We start from the raw sequence: 18,707 nt of genomic DNA, 5'->3' as shown, positions 1-18,707 counted from the left end.
TCCCCAAACACAGTCGCCGCCATTGTCTCGTGTTCTCGTGTCCATCTGACTGTCCGTCCCTCTTTCTGTAGGGCACGGCACCCCTTGAGGCAAGGAAATAAGAAAACTGTCTCTGATCCAAGCAGAGCAGGTCAGTGAGAAGGCGGGCATCGCTTGGGAGTGTGGATATGTGTATCAGAGAGGAATGTGGGATACGTGATCTGGTCGTGGGGCGCGGGCGGTGAGAGGGAGAGGGGGACAGGGTTAATTTGAGTGGTACGCAACTATAAATTTAAAATGATCTTGCTAGCTTGATTTCCAGACACTAATCACCTCCGACCGTGTTTGGGAAGGTTAAAGTATAACAGCGGTTTCTAGCAGAGAAATGGCGGTTTATGTAATAGGAGGAGAGGCTGCTGTTGTTGGTGAGAGCAGTTGTCAGGGAAGCCCTGGGAGAGAGAGTGTAAAAGGGAAGTTGTGTTTGATAATCAAAGTCCTGGATTAGAAAATGTTCTCCTGTCCTACTAGTCTGACCATTAATAACCGAGTCTCTCCCACTGTGTCTTCGTTTGGTCCTTAGGTATGTATCATGCATTTATATATTTCGGTCTGTTCCTAAATTTTCGGTACAGCGTGTTTTTGTAAAGATCTGTAAAAGGCTGTGGACCTCAAAGGGAGGAGATAAGTAAAGGAAACTTAGCCTAATTTTTGCAGAGTGGGCAGTGCTTGGAGTTGGTAGATGACTAAGACTAGAACAGGCAGGATTCTGGTGAAAACTCTAGATACCCTTTGTGCATGCTTTCCAGACAGCCCTCCGTTACTCCTGTTGTATTGCAGAAAATGTTAGGCTTTAGGGAGAGGAAGGAGACATAAAATCTTAGATGAAATTTGGAGATAATACTTTTCATTGATTTCCAGCCAGCTTCCATGGTTTGTCTGAGCATTCCATCTCTACCACCACCACTATCTTGCGGGGATGTTTGAGTTGGCCGTGCAGGAGAATTAGCAGACTTTTGGGATGGGGCAGAGGAACTTGGAGGGAGAAGGAGAAAGAAAGGGCCATAGAAAATTTTGGCAAACAGGTACTGATTTCCAGAACGGTCGGTGTCCCAGGTGCTGATCTCTACCAAGGACTCAGTCTCCATTGTCTCCTGTGGCTTGATTTATTTATTTATCTATGCATTTGTGAAACCCTGCATATAGACCCTTTGCTAGGTCTGTGGAACTCTCAGTTGTTATGAAAGTTTGCAACTTGAACCCCAGTTCAAGTAACCCAACTTGAACCTGGGAAACAATGAAAAAGAGAAACATGCCCTGTGTCTGTTAGATTTGGTATGAGGGTAGGTGGACAGGAGAAGATTGAGACTTGGATATTCTGTTATCTTTTGTTTTGCCAGTTTACAAACCCCTCTTTGGTCCCCTGCTAATTTAGTTGGGAATCTTTGAATGCTTCAGGAGTATAGAAGAGTAACACTTGTTTTTCTGATTTCCAACTTGCTTTTCTTATTCTTAAGCTTCACCCAGGCCAATTTTAAACTAGAGAAATGCAAGGACAGTCACTGAACAGTAAAATGGTGGGAAGCAAGGAGACAGAGGATCAGTCCTGAATTAGGGTAATGGTGGTATGGGACAGAAGGAGGGAAACACCAGACAGATTACAGATATAGGGACCAGGGATCAAGGTCTTTCTACCAAGAGGTCAGTTTCCATATCCTGTTTGTTTATTTGTCCATAGATCTGCCTGTAGGTCTGCTGTAGGGCTTGTCAACATTGGAAGCAAGGAGAAGAAAATTGCGCCAGATCACTGAGTTTGGTATGAGTATGGAGACTTCCCCAGTAGACATATAAGATGAAGTAGGAGTCCAGCAGGGATAAAGAGCCAGTCTAGGGATTCCTCAGTCTCTCTCACCTCCATTAAGCTTTCCCACTCTCCATATTCCTGTTTTGTGTCTGGAAAGAAGATTAGTAGCACCTGCAGTTTTGTAGAGAGGGTGAAATGAGGAGAGAGTTTGATTATTATCTACCTCTCCCACTTAGGACTTAATGTTCATACTCTCCTGTCTCTCTATACTAATCAACGTAAATTGGAAGCATCTCAAAGCCCCATTTCCTTCCTCCACCCCTAGGTCCAACTTCAGTGGCAGATCTGGTGTCCTTGGAGTGGCTGAAGACCACCACCCTCCACAGGGCTGCGCTCAGGCACACAGCCATTCTTCCCTTACCTGAGTGAGCTTCCTCTGCACGTTGTTTATATCATTGGCAGAGCCTGTAGTTGGAAAGGGGGCCGAGTGACAAATGGACTTTGTATGAAAACACCAACCTGGGACAGAACTTCAGTGAAGGTTGAGACGGGGTTGGGGTATATAACTTGGCCTTGCCTTTAACTTGGATCATGATTGGCTCTGAGGCTAAGGCAGGGGCAGAGCAGGAGCTGGAGCTGCTCTAAAAGCTCGAATCAGTGGCCCTGCCCACACTAGAGCCAAGGCTAAGATCCAGGCCAAGGCAGTGGCTCAGGCAGAACTGAAAACAGGACCAGTGACCCAGGCCAAGGCTGGGGATGGAGCAGTGGCCAGGACACAGTGACCTACACTGAGGCCGTGGCTATGACAAGGAATGTGGGCAAGATGGAAGCTATGACAGAATAGAGTCATATCTGAGACTAAGGCAAAATCCATGGCAGAACCTGGTACAGTGCCCCAAACCAAGTCAAAGGTGATGCCTATGGCCAGGGTCAGTGCAGTGACCAAGTATGAAGTCAAGGCTCGTGCTGGAAGTGAAGCCAATATCAGGTCCTTTGCCAAGGCTGATGATAAAGCCGATATTGAGTCCAGGCCCCAGAGAGAGAGAGAGGATGGCATCAAATTCAGGGTTGGGGCTGAGGACAGAGCTGGTATTGTAACCGATTCCATTGATAAGGATGAAGAAAATGTCTGCTCCTGGTTCTGGACTGGAGAAGAACCTAGTGTAGGATCCTGGTTCTGGCCTGAAGAGGAGACCCCTTCTCAAGTTTATAAGCCTCCACCTAAGATCCAGGAAAAGGCCAAGCCCATTCCCAAAGCAGAACTCACTATAAAACAAAAAGCAGCCGCATGGTCAAGAGCCAGGTATAGTGTCCTAGTCCCAATAGAAGGAGGGGAGCCATCCTTGCCTCCAGAAGGGAATTGGACTCTGGTTGAGACCTTGATTGAAACTCCTCTGGGGATTCGGCCTCTGACCAAGATCCCACCCTATAATGGGCCTTACTTCCAAACCTTAGCTGAGATCAAAAAACAGGTAAAGTATAGGGAAAAGTATGGGCCCAATCCAAGAGCCTGCCGCTGTAAATCACGTGACTTTAGTTTAGAGCCTAAAGAATTTGATAAACTCGTTGCCCTACTTAAGTTAACTAAGGATCCTTTTATTCATGAAATAGCTACTATGATAATGGGCATCAGTCCGGCTTATCCATTTACCCAAGATATAATTCATGATGTAGGTATTACTGTTATGATTGAAAACTTGGTCAATAATCCCAATGTTACAGAACACCCTAGAGCTTTAAATATGGTAGATGACAACTCTGAGTCTTCTGAAGAACCAAAACCAGCAGAATCGTATATACATCAAGTTTGTAAGGACATAATCTCTTACCCATTGAACTCCCCCGTGCAACTGGCTGGACTAAAATTATTAGTGCACCTAAGTGTGAAATTTGAGGATCACCATGTAATTGCTAATTACATTCCAGATTTTCTTACCTTGTTAAGCAAGGGAAGTGTCAAAACCAAGTTTTATGTTTTAAAAGTGTTCTTGCGCTTGTCCAAAAATCAAGCCAATACGAGAGAACTGATTAGTGCCAAAGTACTATCATCACTGGTTGCGCCCTTTAACAAGAATGAGTCAAAGGCCAATATTCTTAATATCATTGAAATATTTGAGAATATAAATTTCCAATTCAAAAAGAAGGTGAAGCTGTTTACCAAGGAAGAGTTCACTAAATCTGAGCTTATTTCCATATTCCAGGAAGCAAAAGAGTTTGGTCAGAAACTCCAAGACTTAGCAGATCACAGTGATCCTGAGGTGAGAGATAAAGTTATACGATTAATACTGAAACTCTGAATAGTTGTGTGTTCTTACAAAACTGTGAACAATTTTTTTGGTGTTGTAATATGAAGCCATGCATATTTTAACTGTAAGTTCATCTAAGTTCAATATTTATGTTAATTTGTATTGATTGAAGGAGGCAACTTTATGGATACCAAGTGATCTTGAGAGCTTGAATGTTCATTTTTATTGTGCTATATAAATGGAGATATTTTTAGTATTTCTGCAACATTACCTGATAATTAACCTATTCATTCTGAGTAAGCTCTATTTCTGTGCTTTATATTGACATAAATGTATTCGTTTGAGACTTTATTTACATGTTAATAAAGTTGCATGCTCAAACTGGTGAAAACATTGTCCCAGTTCTTCAGTTGAATGAAGTCTAGTCAGAAGGATAAAGCACAATCCGCACAAAGGTGATAAAGAGTACTGTCTGTATGTAGGAGGGTACGAACAAAACAAGTTCGCATAAATAGATCTAGTTTCAACATGTTCAAGGAATGGAATCACTCTACACAAGAAGACAGGGCTGTGCTACTAAATGACATCTGGGAAGATCTGGGGAAAGGGGCGAGGACACAGACCTAGAAGAAAGGGAACACAGATTCTTTCTTTCCAGTCTGAGTCCCTGAACTTGGGTTTACCCTTTAACACAGGATTTCTCATCAGGATATCTTGAAGCTTTTTAACTCCCAGGAGGATTCTTCATTCTCACCCCTACTCAGTAAAGCCATAGAAATATGGTTCTGAAAGGACCCAGCCCCACCATGCCCTCAAAATCTTGGTACCCCATCAAGGGACCAGGTTTACTGCTTCATTCCCTGTAGTCCTGGGCCTCAGAGGAAGGTCTTCCTGGAACTAATTACAGAAGCTGCTTCATGGATAGTCTCATTTGTCCTACCTTGATGTCTATTTACTCTCATCCCTGCTTTTGTTTCCTGGCCAATGCTTTGGGCTTGGTAATTTGCACCTATCCTTGGTGGTAGGTAGCTTGGAGCTGAGCAAGCTGAGCAAGCTGAGCTCCGTGAGATAGCTGCAGGGCTCCAAAGTCCTTAAGGGTGTAGAGTTAGGAAGAAATTAATTCCCCTGATTCCATTATCCTATCTGTGCAGTTTACGGAGCTGAAGCCATGTGGTCTATACCTCTTCAGGTCCTCCTGTTTCTACTTAATGAAAGCTAGGTTCTGGCTAGGGGTTACTGACATAGAATTCCAGGTATAGATTGGTATCTGGGGTTACCTTTGCCTCCTTTGCTGTTATTGGCCCTTTCCTTTACTGCCAAGAATTGGGAAATACAGATATTAGGATCAGTGTATAAATACTAGTCTTTTGAACTTCCTCTTGCTCCTAATTTATGTATTTGGGGAAAGGCCTAAACTGAAAAGTCTCAACAAGTTTTCATGTATTCCTAGTTTTAGAAGCCATGCCTATTTTAATTTCTATTAAGGTCAGTTCTAAACCTATCTTTTATATATCTAGGAGTTAAAGTGAAGGACAGCTGGCCACACATGTGCACTAAAGGGTGAAAAAAGTAGGGATTTTGCAATGTGCAGTTACTAGTTAGATGGTTTTTGAAGTTCTTTGTTATTTTTTCATAAGTAGGTTTTGCACCTGGTGTGGAGCCCAATACAGGGCTTGAGCTCAGGACCCTGAGTTCAAGACCTGAGCTGAGATCAAGAGTCAGATGCTCAACCTACTGAGCCACCCAGGTGCCTGTTTATAATTTGTTTTTTAGTCCCTTGGAATTCCAGCCATGTGTACTAATTTCAGAGTTGGGGTCTTCCCAATATAATTAGATCAGACCCTTTGGAAATACTCTGTTTCTCATGCCCTATGGAGCACACAGTCAGCTATGGAATTTTCCATTGGCTAAAGAGAAGAATGAGTGTGGGGTATGCAGGTATTTGTGTCAAAGCAAGAAGCTGATGGTCTCCCTTAGGTGGGAATTATGGGAGACAGTCATTTCCAAGACAGTTCCTGGGGTGTGCTTGAAGTCAAAACCCTATTGCTCATTCCTTGTTTCACTCCTTTACTGGAAAAATAATTCAGGGAACTCCATGTAGTATCAGAGTTGATCTGATATTACTCCTCTTAAAATGTTGCTGCCTGGGAGTGAAAATAAGGATGGATTTCTCATCTTTCCTGTCATGAAGTAAAGCAAGTAATCTTCCTACAACACACCTGGACTGTTAGCACACGCTGTTAGTGGGAACTTCATTAGAATGACAACTGTGACGTTTCTCTGCCCTCATCCTTGCTCCTTCTTATTTTTCCATCTTCCCTTTCTCTTTGAAAGGTTGCCTTACCACAAAGGGCTGTGTCCTACTTTTCTTTTCCATAATATAAGTTTTCATGTGTGCAGTGAAATACATCCCCAGTTTCTAATTAGGTGGGATATTTTAGCAAATTCTTGGATTTATTTTTAGGAACACTGTTGTCTGGAATTCTAAGTCACATTCGTCTGTATAAAATTTGTCAGTAACAAAGATTCTTTTATTCCCCAGGTTTACAGAGATATTACTGATATATAACATATGTAAATTTAAGTTCTATAATATCATGGTTTGATATTCATATATATTGTGAGATGATTACCACTATATGTTAGTTAACACCACCATTCCATCACATGAATACCATTTTTTGTGGTGATAATATTTAGGATTTACTCTCTTAAAAATTTTCATATGTGTAATACAGTATTATTACTTATAGTCACCATACTGTACATCAGATCACCAGAACTTATTCATCTTATAGGTGGAAATTTGTACCCTTTGACAAACATCTCCTCATCTCATCTGTCCCCAGCCCCTGGCAACCACAATTGCTACTCTCTATTTCTGTGAGTTGTATTGTTAGAGTCCACATATAAGTAAGACTCTTTTGTATTTGTCTTTCTCTGTCTGGCTTATTTCACATGGCATAATGCCCTTAGGGTCCATTGTTAGGGTCCCTAAAGAAAGGATTTCCAGTTTTGTGGCTGAATAATATTATTTTGTATATACACCACATTTACATTTTCCATTCATCTGTCAATGGACAGTTAAGTTGTTTCCATGTCTTGGCAATTTGAATAAGGCTACAGTAAACATGAAGGTAAAGATCTCTTTAAGAAAGTGATTTTATTTCTTTCAGATATATATCTAGAAGCGGGATTGCTAGATATGTGGTAGTTATATTTTTATTTTTATTATTTTTTAAAAGATTTTATTTATTTGACACAGAGAGAGATCACAAGTAGGCAGAGAGGCAGGCAGAGAGAGAGGGGAAGGCAGGCAGAGAGAGAGGGGAAAGCAGGCTCCTCGCTGTGCAGAGAGCCCAATGCGGGGCTTGATCCCAGGACCCTGAGATCATGACCTGAGCCAAAGGCAGAGGCTTAACCCACTGAGCCACCCAGGTGCCCCTATATTTTTAATTCTTCAAGGAACCTCCATACTGTTTTCTATAGTGGTTAAAGAAATTGACCTTACCACCAAGTGCACAGGGGTTTATTACTACAAATCTCCCTCTTAGACAAGCTGATACATCCAATAAGTTTTGGTATGTCGTGTTTTCTCTTTCATTGTTTGAAGATATTTTTTAATTTACTTTTTGATTTTATTTTTGATCCATTGGTTGTTCAGGAGCATGTTGCTTAATTTCCACTTATTTGTGAATTTTCAGGTTTTCCTCCTGTTATCTTCAGCTTTTTAAAAATATTTTGTTTATTATTTTGACAGAAAGAGAGAGAGGGAGAGAGCACAAGCAGGGGGAGAAGCAGGCTCCCAGCTGAGCAGAGAGCGCGATGTGGGGTCTATCCCAGGATCCCGGGATCATGACCTGAGCCAAAGGCAGACAATGAACTGAGTCACCCAGATGCCCCCATCTTCAGCTAAAGGAATTGAAGCTTTTGGGATGCCTGGGTGGCTCAGTCCATTTAGCATCTGCCTTTGGCTCAGGTCATGATTCTAGTGTCCTTGTTCAGCAGGGAGCCTGCTTTTCCCTCTCCTTGTTGCTCCCTCTGCTTGTGCATGCTCTCTCTCTCTCTCTGACAGATAAATAAATGAAGTTTTTTTTTAAGAATTGAATCCTTTAAGAACTTAAAGAACTGAATGATGAATCCTCCTTTCATTATTTCTTGTAAGGTAGATCTAGTGGTTATGAACTGCCTTAAGCTTTTGTATTTTTGGTAAATTATTTATCTCTCATTTGTGAAAGACAGCTTTGTTGAGTAATGTGTTATTGGTTGGCAGTATTTTTCCTTTCAGCACTTTGAATATATCACCCCACTCTCTCTTAGCCTTCAAGATTTCTACTGAGAAATCCATTTATAGTATTATGGAGGTTCCCTTGTAAGCTACAGTCTTCTTATCTTTGCCGCTTTTAAGATTTTCTTTTTGCCTTTGGCAGTGACAAAGTGTGCTTGATTTTTAGACAGTTTTGTTAAAATGTGTCTTAGAAAAACTTGTTTTAGGTTGAAATTTGGGGCTGGCCTATGACCTTCATGAACTTATATGTCCAAATCTCTCTCCAAATTTGGTAAGTTCTTAGTCATTATTTCTTTAAATAAGCTTTCTTCTCCTTTCTCCCACTCTTCTTCTGGGACTTCAGTAATGCAGGGATTTTTTAAAAATAATATCCCCTAATTTATGTAGTATTTCTTCACCCTATTTCCTTATTCTTTCTTTTTGCATTTTACTGAAAGATTTCAAGTGACATTCAGATACCTTCTTATTTACTAACTCTTCTTGGTTGAGTCTGCTGTTGAAGCTCTCTTTTGAATTCTTCAGTTCATTCAGTGTCTTCTAGGATTTCTGCCTTTTTTAAAATGGTTTCTGTATCTTTATTGAACTTCTCATTTTGTTTTTCCCTAATTTCATTTACTTGTCTGTGTTTTCATGTAGTTCACTGAATTTAAGAGAAATTTTTTGAATTCTTCGTCAGACAGTTCATAGATCTGTTTCTGTAGAGTCAGTCATTGGAGTTTTATCAGTTTCCTTTGGTGAAGTGTTTCCTTGATTATTCATGATCCCTGTGGCCTTGTTTCAGTGCCTGCACATTTGAAGAATTAGAACCTCTTCTAGTCTTTATAGACTGCTTCTGCAGACAAAACCCATCATTAAACAACTCATCCACAGATTCAGGGTGGGCTATCCAGTGGTGTCAATGGTGGACTCTCTGCTGGACTATGAGTGGGCAGGTCTGGTATCTGGGTAAGCAAGTGGGCAAGCCTCATGCTTGTGTACATGGGGATCCACCTGGTGCCTGGGTCCAAGGAGGCAGGCCTGGAGCCTAGATTCACTGGGACCTAATAAGCACCAGGGACCACTGGAGTTGGCCTGATGTCTCAGTCCACAGGGACCAGTTGTGTACTAGGGGAAGCTGTGAGTCTGGTCACAGGAGTCAACCTGAAGGCAAGGGCCATTGTGACCACTCTGGTGCTGGGGAAGGCCAGGCACCGGGAGCTATCCTTGAGGTTGGAGCACAGAGGCTGGCCTGGTGCTGGGATAGGCTAAGAGCCTGGGTCCATAGGAACTGCCCTAGAGTTTAGGTCTGCAGGGACTAGTCTGGCACTGGGGTAGGCTGGAGGACTAGGGCTGCGGGAGCTAGCCTGGTGCTGGGGTGTATCAAAAGCCTGGGTCGGCAGTACCCAGCCTGATGTTGGGTTCAGCTGGAAGCCTGAATTCATAGTAGCTGATTAGTAGCCTGAGGTGACAGGAGCCATCTGGGGCTGTGGGAGTTGGCAAGAATGAGGATATACTGAAAGCCTGGGCCACAGAGCCATTCATGGCCTTAGGAAGCAGCCAGCTCTCTCGTAAGCCAGGAACCTAGGTGTGCAGAAGTCTGCTATGAATATGGACCCACAGATGCCACCTCAGACCACTGGGACTGGTTTTTGCCAGGGTGAGCCAGAAGCCTGGGTTCATAAGAACCCTCTGGGATCCTGGTGCTACAGAAGCCACCTGAAGCCATAGGAGTTGGCAGATACCTGGATGAGTCAGAGGCTGGGGTTTGTGGGAACCTGCCAGGAATCTGGTGCTCTGGAAGCTGTCTGGAACCATGGGAGTCACTTGGGCATGCTGGAGCTGATAGTTCTGAGGTGAGCCAGGAGCCTGGTTTTATAGGAGCTGATTGAGAGCCTGGTATCATGGGAAATGCTTAAAGTTGTGGATCTGGAAGGCACTGCAGTGAGCTGGGGGCCTGGGTTTGTGGGAGACTGCAGAGAGCCACTTAGGGCCATAAGAGTTGACCTTGTGCTGGGACAGTATGGCTCTGGAGTCTGGTGAAATTGGACACTCACTTCACTCTCCATTTCTCATGGGAAGGGTATTTCCCCATGCTGGGCTACTGGGTTTGGGGGGAAAGGTGATGGAGTTAATGTGAATCTATTTTCCTACGCTCCTCAATACATCTTTTCTTATTTCTGTGCTTCACCCAGGTGCTGTCATCCCTCAACTGGAATCCTTGGCTCTTTTGAAGGTATTTTTGTGCATGGATAGTTATTCAAATTAGTATTTCTGAGGTAGTTGAGCACTAGGAAGCCCTATACATCTGTGTTGCTGACATCACTCCCTACTTTATTATTTTTATTCATTTTATCTAGAGCATGGTTAGGGGAAGAAGATATTTACTTGGACCCTCAAACCTCTAATAGTACAATATCTTAATACATTTTACTTTCAAAAAATTAAACATCATAAATAAAGACCTCTTTGAATACAACTCCAATCCCAGCCTCTTCCTAGGGGCAACACATATTTGTCAGTTTCTAGAACTTTTCTATACATACATACAAAGATATATAAATGTCCTGAGGATTTTTTAAAGTATTAAATTTTATCATAGCATATGTATTATTCTTTAACATTTTTTCAATAGTTTCATTTAGGGATTTTTCTGTACAAGTATGTATCTATGTCTTTCTTCTTAGTGATGTATTGAATTTCATGTATTACAATATTATTTTTGTTTCTTTGGGTGATTCTAAGTAGACTTCTGGGTCATAGGTACTTTTCATTTTAATTGACATTTGAAATCTCCTTAGGAAGGGATTATATTATCTTACCCACTGACTATCAGTATATGAGAGTCCCTGGTTCCCTACACCCACTAACAGTTCTGATTATTTACATATTTAAACATATCTGCCAATCTGATAGATGCAAAATGGTATCACTTTTTTTAATTAAAATTTTACTAATATTGAAGAAAATATATAAGTTACATTAACTCACAGAGAAGAATCAGATGAGGAATATGAGTTTCCCCAATAAGAAAATACAATTCAGGCTGCACCAACTTGTTTTCCCACCAACAGTGTAAGAGGGTTCCCCTTTCTCCACATCCCCTCCAACACATGTTGTTTCCTGTCTTGCTAATTTTGGCCATTCTAACTGGTATAAGGTGATATCTCAATGTGGTTTTAATTTGAATCTCCCTGATGGCTAGTGATGATGAACATTTTTTCATGTGTCTGATAGCCATTTGTATGTCTTCATTGGAGAAGTGTCTGTTCATATCTTCTGCCCATTTTTTGATATGATTATCTGTTTTGTGTGTGTTGAGTTTGAGGAGTTCTTTATAGATCCTGGATATCAACCTTTTGTCTGTACTGTCATTTGCAAATATCTTCTCCCATTCCGTGGGTTGCCTCTTTGTTTTTTTGACTGTTTCCTTTGCTGTGCAGAAGCTTTTGATTTTGATGAAGTCCCAAAAGTTTATTTTGGCTTTTGTTTCCTTTGCCTTTGGAGACATATCTTGAAAGAAGTTGCTGGGGCTGATATCAAAGAGATTACTGCCTATGTTCTCCTCTAGGATTCCGATGGATTCTTATCTCACGTTGAGGTCTTTTATCCATTTTGAATTTATCTTTGTGTACGGTGTAAGAGAATGGTCGAGTTTCATTCTTCTACATATAGCCATCCAGTTTTCCCAGCACCATTTATTGAAGAGACTGTCCTTTTTCCACTGTATATTTTTTCCCATTTTGTTGAAGATTATTTGCCCATAGAGTTGGGGGTCCATATCTGGGCTCTCTACTCTGTTCCACTGGTCTATGTGTCTGTTTTTATGCCACTACCCTGCTGTCTTGGTGATCACAGCTTTGTAGTAAAGCTTGAAATCAGGTAGCGTGATGCCCCCAGTTTTATTTTTGTTTTTCAATATTTCCTTAGCGATTCGGGGTCTCTTCTGATTCCATACAAATTTTTGGATTATTTGCTCCAGCTTTTTGAAAAATACCAGTGGAATTTTGATTGGAATGGCATTAAAAGTATAGATTGCTATAGGCAGTATAGACATTTTAACAATGTTTATTCTTCCGATCCAAGAGCATGGAATGGTCTTCCATCTATTTGTGTCTTCTTCAATTTCTTTCATGAGTGTCCTGTAGTTCCTCAAATACAGATCCTTTACCTCTTTGGTTAGGTTTATTCCCAGGTATCTTATGGCTCTTGGTCCTATAGTAAATGGAATCGATTATCTAATTTCCTTTTCTGTATTTTCATTGTTAGTGTATAAGAAGGCTACTGATTTCTGTACATTGACTTTGTATCCTGCCACATTGCTGAATTGCTGTATGAGTTCTAGTAGTTTGGGGGTGGGGTCTTTTGGGTTTTCCATATAAAGAATCATGTCATCTGTGAAGAGAGAGAGTTTGACTTCTTCATTGCCAATTCGGATACCTTTTATTTCTCTTTGTTGTCTGATTGCTGTTGCTAGGACTTCTAATACTATGTTGAACAAGAGTGGTGAGAGTGGGCATCCTTGTCTTGTTCCTGATCTCAACGGGAAGGCTGCAAGCTTTTTCCCATTGAGGATATTTGCTATGGGTCTTTCATAGATAGTTTTGATGAAGTTCAGGAATGTTCCCTCTATCCTTATACTTTGAAGTGTTTTATTCAGGAACGGATGCTGGAGTTTGTCAAATGCTTTTTCTGCATCAATTGAGGGGACCATGTGGTTCTTCTCTCTTCTCATATTAATTTGTTCTATCACATTGATTGATTTGCGAATGTTGAACCATCCTTGGAGCCCAGGGATGAATCCCACCTGGAATGCAAGTTGGTGCAGCCTCTTTGGAGAACAGTGTGGAAATTCCTCAAGAAATTAAAAATAGAGCTTCCCTATGACCCTGCAATTGCACTACTGGGTATTTACCCCAAAGATACAGAAGTCGTGAAAAGAAGGGCCATCTGTATCCCAACGTTTATAGCAGCAATGGCCATGGTCGCCAAACTGTGGAAAGAACCAAGATGCCCTTCAACAGACGAATGGATAAGGAAGGAAGATGTGGTCCGTATACACTATGGAGAATTATGCCTCCATCAGAAAGGACGAATACCCAACTTTTGTCACAACATGGACGGGACTGGAAGAGATTATGCTGAGTGAAATCAGTCAAGCAGACAGAGTCAGTTATCCTATGGTTTCACTTATTTGTGGAGCATAACAAATAGCATGGAGGACATGGGGAGTTAGAGAGGAGAAGGGAGTTGGGGGAAATTGGAAGGGGAGGTGAACCATGAGAGACTATGGATTCTGAAAAACAATCTGAGGGTTTTGACGTGGCAGGGGGGTGGGAGGTTGGGGTACCAGGTGGTGGGTATTATAGAGGGCACGATTTGCATGGAGCACTGGGTGTGGTGCAAAAATAATGAATACTGTTATGCTGAAAATAAATAAAAAATAAATTAAAAAAAAAAGAAAGAAAGAAAATACAATTTAGGGGCACCTGGGTGGCTCAGTTTAGCCCTCGACTCTTGATTTCAGCTCAGGTCATGGTCACAGGATCATGGGATTGAGCCTTGCGTTGGGCTCTGTGCTCAATGTGGAGTCTGCTCCAGATTCTCCCTCTCCCTCTGCTCTTCCTCTCTCTCTCCCTCTTTCTCTGTCTCCCCTCTCTCAAATAAATAAATTAATTAATTAAAGAGAAAAATGCAACTCAATTTCTAAGTGGCTAAGTGCTTCATAGTAGCTTTTTGGGGGCTGTGGAAAAGTATGAAAAGAAAATTTTTTTGGCACAAACTTAAGATTCACAAATCCCCGGTATGCAAAGAAAAGATAAGAATTCTCATAGTGCTAATAAATTTGAGAGTTTACTATTTTGAGTTATAAATGCTTTGTTATTTTGTTTCAAGTATGTGGAGATACTGTTCAGATAATTATATAAATTAATATAAATCATCAATAATTTATGCGATAAATGATTTCTCAGTAAGATTATCAAACTTTTCTAAAGAGAAGGGACACAAGGGGAAGTTATTGATTTTTTTGTATGTGGGGCAGAATAGAAGGAGGGGTGAAGCTTAAAAGCTGACAGTAGTCAAAGATCAAAAAATGGAGCCAGCCTTTTTATTACACAGACTATAAAATGGTGTGTTTTTTTGTTTTTTTTGTTTTTTTGTTTTTTTACCAGTCATAAGTAGAAGCTTATACAGATAAGTTTCTATTGTGATTGAAGCAAAATATCAATTTTGGTTGATCAAATTTCTCCGATTACATACTTTTGTTCTGGCATCTTTTTTTAAAAAAATTTTTCTTTATTTATTTGACAGAGAGAGATCACAAGTAGGCAGAGAGTCAGGCGGAGAGAGAGGAAGGGAAGCCAGCTCTCCGCTGAGCAGAGAGCCTGATGTGGGACTCGATCCCAGGACCCTGAGATCATGACCTGAGCCAAAGGCAGCATCTTAACCCACTGAGCCATCCAGGCGCCCGTGTTCTGGCATCTTTGTCCCCAAAACTGAATGTATCAGAATATCCTGGAGTTGCAAGGATTCAATAAATCAATTGCATGGATATCTTGAGTAACTTATGTATTGGCTTTACTACATTGATACCAGGGTTTAATGATTAATATGATGACTATAACATAATGAATATTAATATATTGAATACTGAATTAATATAATGAATACTGTTTTCCAAAGTATTTTCCTCCAGCCCTTTTTAGAACAAAGCTACTAGGCTTACTCAGTTTGGCTTTAAACATAGTAACATGTTTCAAATGATGCCGTCACTAAAGTAAAAAGACTACTCATAGCATAGGAGAAAGTATTTGCAAATTATGTATATGATAGGGGTCTAATACCCAGAACATAAAATATAAAATATAAATGTTGTACAAATAATATTAATTTATATTTATTAATATAAATATAAAATATAACTCTTTCCACTCAATACAAAGACAAATAAAATGATTACAGAATAGTCAAAGGATTTGAATAGATATTTCTCCAAAGAAGATATTCAAATAATCAATAATGGTTCAAATCAAAACTGTAGTGATATCAATTCACAGCCACTAAATAGTTATAATTCTTTAAAAAGTGAGTAATAGCAAGTGTTAGCAAGGATGTAGAAAAACTGGAGCCCTTGTACATTCTGGTGGGAATGTAAAAAAGTATAGCCACTGTACAAAGCAATTTTGTATTTTCTGTACCATTTTGATTTACTTCTTGTTCTTTTCTGTATGTTTTTAGTTTTTTTTCCTTAGTGACTACTCAGTCAATTATAATTAATATTTTAAGTCTATAAAACCCCAGTTTTTACAAGTATCAACTTAGTTTCAGTAGTATACAAAACTGCTCCTTTACAACTCTGGTTCCCTCTTTATGTTATTATTGTCACAAATTAGATCTTTATACATTGCATATTCATTAATGCAGATCTTCAATTATAGTTTTATGCATTTGGCTTTTAAAATACACTAGAAAAAAAACAACAAATGATGAACCAAAAATGCAATAATACTGGCTTTAAAAAAATTAATTGACTGTTTTAGAGCAGTTTCAGTTAGTAACTGTACTTTGTGGAGCAGAAAGTACAGAAAGCTCAGACATACTACTTCTCTCCCACCCCTCTTTCCCCACATGGTTTCTCATAGTATTAGTATCTTACATTAGTGTGATACATTTGTTATAGTTGATGAATGAATATTGCTACATTTTTGTTAACTAAAGTTTCTAGTTTACACTAACGTTCACTTTTTGTATTATACATTTCTGTTTCTTAACATTGTGGTAATATATACATAACATAAAATTTTACATTTTAACCAATTTTATATTTATAATTCATTGGCATTAAGTACCTCCACTTGTGCTTCAACCATCACCACTGTCCATCTCCAGAACATTTTTTGTCATCCCAAACTGAAACTCTGTATCCATTAAACAGTAACTTCCCAGTCCTTACTACCCACTCCTAGTTAGCCACTTACAACACTATTCTATTTTCTCTCTAGAAAGTTGCCAACTCTAAATACATCACAAAAGTGAAATTGTACAATATTTATAACTTGGTGTCTGGCTGTTTCACATAGTGTTTTTGAAGTTCATACTTGTGTCAAAATTTCATTTCTTTGTAAGACTGAATGATATTTCAAATTCCATTCATCTCTGTGTATATTTTGGTTGTTTGCACACTTTGACAGTCGTGAATAGGCTGCTAAGAACACTGGTTATACCACTATCTGAGTCCCTGCTTTCAGTTGGTTTGGATACATACCTAGAAATGGAATTATTACATCATATGTTAATTCTGTGTTTAATTTTTTGAGGAACCACCATACTATTTTCCAAAGCAGCTGTACCATTTTACATTCCTACCAAAAATATACATGGGTTTCAAGTTCTCCACATCCCTGCCAACATTTGTTGTTTCAGTGGTTTGATAATACCCGTTTTAATGTGTGTGAAGTGGTATCTCCTGGTTGCTTTGTATGTCTATGATGACTAATGATTTGATCATCCTTTCATGTTCTTATTGGCTTGTATATTTGTATACTATATTGTATATATATACAAATATACTATTTGTATATATATACAATATAGTATATATATACAAGTATATACTATATATAGTATACTATACTATATATAGTATATTTGTATACTTATTGGCTTGTATACTTGTATACTTGTATATTTTCTTTGAAAAATTCCTATTCAGGGGTTTGGCCCTTAAAAATAGTATATTTGTATACAAATAGTATATTTGTATACTTATTGGCTTGTATACTTGTATATTTTCTTTGAAAAATTCCTATTCAGGGGTTTGGCCCTTAAAAATAAGCCCTTAAAATAGGGTTGTTTGGTCTTTCTGTTGCCATTGTTGAGTTTTAGGAGTTCTTTATAAATTTTTGGTATTAACCCCTTACCATATTTATGATTCAGAAGTTTTTTTCTCCCACTCTGTGTGGGTTGTGTTTTTACTCTCTTCAAAGGGTCTTTTGATGTGCCAAAGATTTTAGTTATGATGAAGTCTATTGATCTATTTTTTTCTTATGATTTTGGTGTCATATTGAAAGAATCATTGCCAAACCCAATGTCATGAAGTTTTTCCCTATGCTTTCTTCTAAAAGTTTTAAAGATTTAGCTCTTAAGTTTGTTTTTGATCAATTTTGAGTTAATTTTTATATATTGTATAAGGTAAGGGTCCAGATTTCTTTTGCATATGATTTCGTTTTCCCAGCATCATTTCTTGAAAAGAATATCTCTTCTCCATTGAATGGACTTGATACTCTTTTTTTTTTTTAAGATTTTATTTATTTATTTATTTATTTATTTATTTATTGCTAATATTTTTTTTCTTTCCAATTTATTTATTTTCAGAAAAACAGTATTCATTATTTTTTCACCACACCCAGTGCTCCATGAAAGCCGTGCCCTCTATAATACCCACCACCTGGTACCCCAACCTCCCACCCCCCCGCCACTTCAAACCCCTCAGACTGTTTTTCAGAGTCCATAGTCTCTCATGGTTCACCTCCCCTTCCAATTTACCCAAATTCCCTACTCCTCTCTAACGCCCCTTGATACTCTTGCCAGGAATTATTTGGCCATATATACCGGGGTTGATTTCTGGCATCTCTAGTCTATTTTACTAGTTTATATATCTGTTTTTATGCCAGTACCATACTGTTTAGATTACTGAAGTATTATAGGAGACTTTGTGTGATATTATGGTTTATAAGAAATATATATTTGGTCTTTATCTATGATTCCTGGCTCACGGCTCCCAAAAGCCCTTGGAATTTCCTGAGTGATAAGAGCAATGGGGGCATCTTTTTTTTTTTTAATTCTGTTATATTAATCACCATACAGTACATCATTAGTTTTTGACATGGTGTTCCATGATTCATTGTTTGCATATAATACCCAGTGCTCCATACAATATGTGCCCTCCTTAGTATCTGTCATCGGGCTTACCCATCCCCCCACCACTCCCCTCTAAAACACTCAGTTTGTTTCTCAGAGTCCAAAGTCTTTTAGGGTTCATCTCCCCCTCTGATTCCTCCCCTTCATATTTTTCCTTCCCTCTCCTAATGTCTTCCAAGCTATTCCTTATGTTCCACAAATAAGTGAAACCATATGATAATTTACTTTCTCTGCTTGATTTATTTCACTTAGCATAATCTCCTCCAGTCCCATCCATGTTGATGAAAAAGTTGGGTATTCATCCTTTCCAATGGCTGAATAATATCCAGTTGTGTATATGGACCCCATCTTCTTTATCCATTCTTATGTTGAAGGGCATCTTGGCACTTTCCAGTTTGGCGATTGTGGCCATTGCTGCTATGGACATTGGGGTACAGATGGCCCTTCTTTTCACTACATCTGTACCTTTGGGGTAAATACCCAGTAGTGCTATTGC

The 18,707-nt window shown here is 39.4% G+C and overlaps 2 protein-coding genes across 4 annotated transcripts in view; both read left to right on the top strand.

Annotated features, from left to right (window-relative positions):
* LOC122897383 (G-protein coupled receptor-associated sorting protein 2-like) overlaps positions 1 to 18,707 on the top strand; it is a 148,838-nt gene that overhangs the window by 172 nt on the left and 129,959 nt on the right. Inside the window, exons 1-2 of one of the 3 annotated variants that reach the window (XM_044235600.1) lie at positions 4,008 to 4,038; positions 10,486 to 10,526. The gene's annotated coding sequence lies outside the window, so the exon portion shown is untranslated. Of the gene's footprint in view, positions 1 to 4,007; positions 4,039 to 10,485; positions 10,527 to 18,707 lie in introns of those variants that run through there. The other 2 variants (XM_044235599.1, XM_044235601.1) reach the window with 2 other exon arrangements.
* ARMCX5 (armadillo repeat containing X-linked 5) lies at positions 365 to 4,409 on the top strand. The gene is given in 4 exon segments (XM_044234709.1): positions 365 to 404; positions 2,393 to 2,551; positions 2,554 to 2,620; positions 2,622 to 4,409. Coding segments are annotated over 4 exon segments (1,722 nt in total). The 3' UTR covers positions 4,078 to 4,409.

The sequence above is a fragment of the Neovison vison genome, chromosome X (assembly GCF_020171115.1).
Source record: "Neovison vison isolate M4711 chromosome X, ASM_NN_V1, whole genome shotgun sequence".
Taxonomy (NCBI): domain Eukaryota; kingdom Metazoa; phylum Chordata; class Mammalia; order Carnivora; family Mustelidae; genus Neogale; species Neogale vison.
The sequence above is the reverse complement of the archived record's forward strand: the minus strand, read 5'-3'. Positions and strand labels throughout refer to the sequence as shown.